Here is a 5,045-nt window from a genome sequence, read left to right on the forward strand (position 1 = left end):
ATTACTTCGGCTGGACTACTGCAATTTATGATTATTAGGATGTCCTATGATAGAAAAAAAGTCCCTGAAAAGTCTTTAGCTGACCTACAATGCTGCACCAAGAGTGCTGACAGGGACTGCACAGTGAAAGCATGCTTTTCCAATGTTGGCTTCTCTTCTTTGGCTCCCTGTTAAATCTGGAATCTAATTAAATATTCTTCTCCTCACAAGGTCTTGAATAATCAGGCCCCATCTCATCTTAATGCTCTTCTAGTACCATATCACCCCAACAGAGCACTTCGCTCACAGACTGCTGGTTTACGGTTTTAATTCTGAGGGTATTCAAAAGTAGAATGGGAGGCAGAGCCTTCAGCATCTAGGTTTGTCTTTGTGGAACCAGCTCCCAGTTTGGATTTGGGAAACAGACACCCTATCTACAAACTAGGATTACAACTATTTGAAAAAGTATATAGTTAGGGCTGGATCAGTGACCCTGAATCATCCCTTAGTTACACTGTAAAAGGTCTATGCTGCTGGGGGCTTCCCATAATCACTGAGTGTTTCTTCTTCACTTTCTTTTTTTAAACTCACTGTGTTTATATGCCACTCTGCATTTAATCATTAGTTATTAATCTCTGGCCCTCTTCCACAGCGTGTCTTTTGGCTCAGATAATTCATAATATAATTCATTTTTAAGGACAAAACACAGGGAAAAGTCCAAAATTAATGTCCCCCTTTGGTCCATTGGACAGCTTTGCAAGATCTGAAAATGGCAGAGTGTAGCTTTCGGCGTTTATTCATGTAAGGATTTACACATCACTGAGCATAGTTAGGGAGGATATTTATCGATAAATTTAAGATGAGCAAATTTAGTAGCTCGACTGTAGCTTACCATTTATTGTAAATACTAACTAGCTTATTAGGTGAAGTTGCCACAAATTCAAATAGCAAAGATATTTGAGAATTCATCAGGCTGTATCAGTTAAACTTTTTTTTTTTTTTTTTTTTTTTTTTTAAACTAAACTAAATTTTCTACAAAGTTCACCAATATTTCTTTAGATCAAGTTATTTGGTCAATTCAGTAAAATTTAAATTTCAAGACTTTTGAGCCTGACCTTTGTTTAAGGTCAGTCAGCAGCCATCCTCTCCTCCCCTGAGAAACTGAAAGCAGAGACTGATGACTCAGACAGGTAGCTCCCCCCCTGGCCCATGATGGATGCTGATGTCCCCACAGCTCAAGCAGTGATGAGGAAAGGTGGCTTGAGGGTGAAGTTGATGGTGTAGGTCAGGAGAACAACCCTCTCTGATACATGGCGACAAGGCTTTCCCAGCTGTGTCTACTCAGGTGATGTCATTCAAAATGGATAATGGTGGAAGAGCAGAGTAGCTGGCCCTATGCAGCACCAGTAACTGCTGAATGATTTGAAATACACCGCATTGCCAAAAATATTTGCCCATCCGTCTCACATGCACATGAACTAGAGTGACATTTGATTCTTAATCTAGTATTTACCATGATGTAGGCCCACTCTTTGCTGCTACAATAGCTTCAACTCTTCTACAACTCTCTGTACAGGCCAACTAATTCTTTCACACTAAAACTGCCAGATTTCATATTCATAAACAGATTAATCCTGAAACAGCATTTCCTCTTAGAACAAAGAATTCACACCTAAATTAAACAAACAAAAAGCTAAACCTCAAAATCGGCTCCGTAGTAGAAATTACATTTCAAAAAGAAAAACAAGTTTCCTACAAGTTTTCCATTTTTTTTGATTTAACTCAGACCATAAAACAAACCAAGGACACAAACTTGGGCCTAATTAGTGTAAAAGACCTTTATTATTGAATAAAGTCCTTTTTCATCTTAGAGGTTTCTCCTTTACTGTGATTGGTCCAACAGCCATTTCCTGTTCCCACTTTGTACCTTCAACAGATAAACAGTGTGACATCAACCTTAATATTTGTATCGATTTTCATATTGGAACTGAGAAAAATATTTATTTGTGTAAATTTTATGTGAGTGAGTGTTGCTGCTTACCCTTTACAGTCAGGCTGCTCTTTGTGCCTGCCCTGCAGTCTGTGTCACAGCAGGAGCAGGCATGATGGATACCACTGGCCTCCCTCCACCTGTCATTCAAAAAGGTTCCTCTTACTTACTCCTCGTACGTGTTAGTTAGCTGAGTGCACCAAATACAATGAGCATACTATTATTATTTTTATCTTTCTAATCAAGAAATTGTAGTATTTTAGCACTAGTACCAGAGTTAAAATTAAAATCCTTTTAAGCAACTGAAGATGAAATTTGAGGATGGGAGTTTTGTAGTAATACTGCTAGTGTCTTACCCACTGGAAAATGAACAGGCTTTGTTGGTGGCATTGACATTTGCAGCAGCTTCCGTGGCCCTCAGGCTGCAGGTAATGTATATCTAACGAGACATATACAAAGAAGCAAAATCTACATTTCTGAGCAATGATGTGAAACCAGCATCTGCCTGGCAGGAAAGCTGTTGCATATCTTACCACACCACTGTTTCCGTGCTGGAACCTGAAGGCCTCCAACTCAAATTGTAGTTTGTCTTTGTGAGACTGAGGCAGGAAGTGAGAGCTGGATCCTGTCAGCTGACTGTCAAACATACACCTGTACACAACACAGAACTCTCATATTAAACTCACATTTAGAAGAGCAAGGCTAAAACATACAAGTAACAACATAAACATATTTTTGGGTTACAGAGTACAGTAAACTGACCCATTATTTCCCAAGAATGCGTATCGAGGGACAGTGTCCACGTTTGGGACCACAGTTGCCACACAGCTGTCTACAGTTACTCTGAGAGGGATGTGGTGAAACTGTTCAACTGAAGCTTCAAACTTCATCATGTCTCCCAGAAAAAACTGAGTACTTGAACGAGGGAACTGCCAGTTATCTGAAAGATACAGCACAAAAAGAAGAGAACGTACGCAATCAGAGGACCTGAAAAGTTACTGTAATATGTGAACAACAAAGAGACCCACCAGTCATTAATCTGAGGGAGAAGTAGAGACTTTCCTCTGATGCTTTGGTCTCACTGAAAGGAGCCCAATTTGGCTTCAGCACATCACTGCTCACATCATTCTTCCTAAAACACAAAACAAAACCCAACTGCAAACACCTGAAAAAGAAAAAACTTTGACAGAGTCTGACTTCAGGGTCCAGCTTTATCAAAAAGACATCCTTTTGGTTGAGTTAGAAAAATAAAAAAGCCTGACCTCCGGTAGTGACACTCGATGCTGACGGAGACATCTATAGTTCGGACGATGGGACTGCCCCCCAGAGGGCTGGGCGTGTAGAGCAGTGTGAACACATAAATGAATGACTCCTCAGACATCTGAAGTATAGTTGTAAGAACATTTCAAGTTCCATTAATGTGAACTTTCACACAAACACTAGTATGAACACATATTCCTACTGATTGGTCTGCAGTTTGTCTTGACTAGTTCCTAAGTCAAACACAATTAAAACCCAAACACCACTATTGATTTATGCCAACATAATTATTTTATCGACTGAATACCAGAGATGGTGAAGAATCTAACAAAGAAACAGGAAAAGAAAATGTCAGACCTTGGTGAAAGTGCATATTAATTTGAACATTTAAGCCTCACCAGTAACTGGCTGCCACAGCCGTGAAGCTCTGACTCAAAGATTAGAATCTGAGCCTTAGGATCTTCCTCTGTAGCAGCACATCCTCCCAGTGTGACATCTGTAGTCTGAACCAGAACACCAGACCCCAACAGGTCTTTCTTGGCTTCCACTCTGATCGAGTTTTCCCCACAGATGACTTTGATGCTTTCAGGTGCCATTGGAGTTCTCAACTCAAAGTTTGGAGGGAAACGAGGTTCATCTTTAGTTGGTTCCTCTGGAAATCTCCAAGACAATGGTTCAAGGAAAGGTGGTTCCTTCTGTTGGACAGCTTACAAAGAAATATGGCTTCTCTCAGTTTGTTTTGTTCTTTTAGTGCTGAACAGTTGTGCAGTTCAACAACAGCCAGCCCAGTCTCAAAAAGGTTTTTGTCTGCAAAACCCAAAGATATCTTTAATAAACAAAACTTGCAAATATTTTAGTAGAGACTGTCCAAGGATTGTTTCCTTACCAGTGTAGCACCAATGAAAGTCATTTGGTATTAAGCCACAGTGAGCAGCAGTGAGAAACTTACAGCTTCTCACTACTAAACTGAGAAATTGTGTACGACACCATAAACCATAACACCTATACTGTACTATGCATACAACACAATGAAATTCATAAGATTCATCAGAATTAGAAATGATGCAGTAAGCATAAATGTTATTGCTCTGATGATTGATTTGACCTCATTTTAGATAAAATTAAGATCCTATTTATTTGTAATATACAAAAATACATGTTTAACTTCTAGAGAAATGAAAAATCATCTCTTCGTGTGTTGTGTACCTGCTGGTCTCTGGACTTGCTGGTTTGCTCTGTGGTTTCCAAACCTGTTGGCTGCAGGATGGAGGATCTGGTTGGACTCCCGAGCTGCTGCTAAAGCACCACAAACGAGACAAAAAAAGATTCGGATCATTTTGTCAGGCATGTGTTTGCTGTGTTTCATCTGTTTGAAACAGGTTCACCTGTGCAAACGGTGGCTTTGTAGAGCTGACTCTTGGCCCTGCCCACTACTCTTGGCCCTGCCCACTATGTGATTGACCTAATGATTCTGCAGCTGAGTCATGTTTACCTGTTCGGAAACCAGATAAATAAGATCCCCAACTACACTGACTGAAATGCAACCCCATAGAGTCCACACTGTTGATCCTCCTGACCTCCTTTATTTGTTTTGTCATCAATTTTCTTTTTAAACACATCAGCTTTTCATCGGCACTGCTCACAACTGTAACGAAATGCTCCCAGGCAGGAAGGAGGCAGATCAAAGCCATGGCACCGGCACCACCTCCAGACTTGGATTAGCTTGGCTCAGTGCAGATCAACACCCCCAAACCCAGAAAGTATTATTTCTGAGACCTGTACTTGTTGCCAGTCCAAATCCAAGTCCAAATCTGAT

The 5,045-nt window shown here is 40.3% G+C and overlaps 1 protein-coding gene across 1 annotated transcript; it reads right to left on the minus strand.

Annotated features, from left to right (window-relative positions):
* Positions 1-1,754: 1,754 nt before the first annotated feature.
* On the minus strand, positions 1,755-4,608 carry LOC120730281 (zona pellucida sperm-binding protein 3-like). Its single transcript, XM_040026569.1, has 9 exons — positions 4,436-4,608; positions 3,628-3,935; positions 3,232-3,350; positions 2,998-3,101; positions 2,732-2,909; positions 2,503-2,620; positions 2,326-2,408; positions 2,021-2,109; positions 1,755-1,906 (listed from the first exon to the last, which is right to left on the minus strand). The coding sequence occupies exons 1-9, from the start codon at positions 4,593-4,595 to the stop codon at positions 1,842-1,844; spliced, it is 1,224 nt and encodes a 407-aa protein (XP_039882503.1). The 5' UTR covers positions 4,596-4,608; the 3' UTR covers positions 1,755-1,841.
* Between the last annotated feature and the right edge of the window lie 437 nt (positions 4,609-5,045).

The sequence above is a fragment of the Simochromis diagramma genome, unplaced genomic scaffold (genome assembly GCF_900408965.1).
Source record: "Simochromis diagramma unplaced genomic scaffold, fSimDia1.1 OVJJ01000293.1, whole genome shotgun sequence".
In the NCBI taxonomy this organism is placed as follows: Eukaryota; Metazoa; Chordata; class Actinopteri; order Cichliformes; family Cichlidae; genus Simochromis; species Simochromis diagramma.

Coding starts and splice junctions, on each gene's coding strand:
- LOC120730281 (XM_040026569.1), bottom strand. CDS start 4,595: ATGAAACACAGCAAACACATGCCTGACAAAATGATCCGAATCTTTTTT. Junction 2,910..2,997: donor CTCCCTCAGATTAATGACTG/GTGGGTCTCTTT, acceptor TGTATCTTTCAG/ATAACTGGCAGTTCCCTCGT. Junction 1,907..2,020: donor GAGCAGCCTGACTGTAAAGG/GTAAGCAGCAAC, acceptor TATCTGTTGAAG/GTACAAAGTGGGAACAGGAA.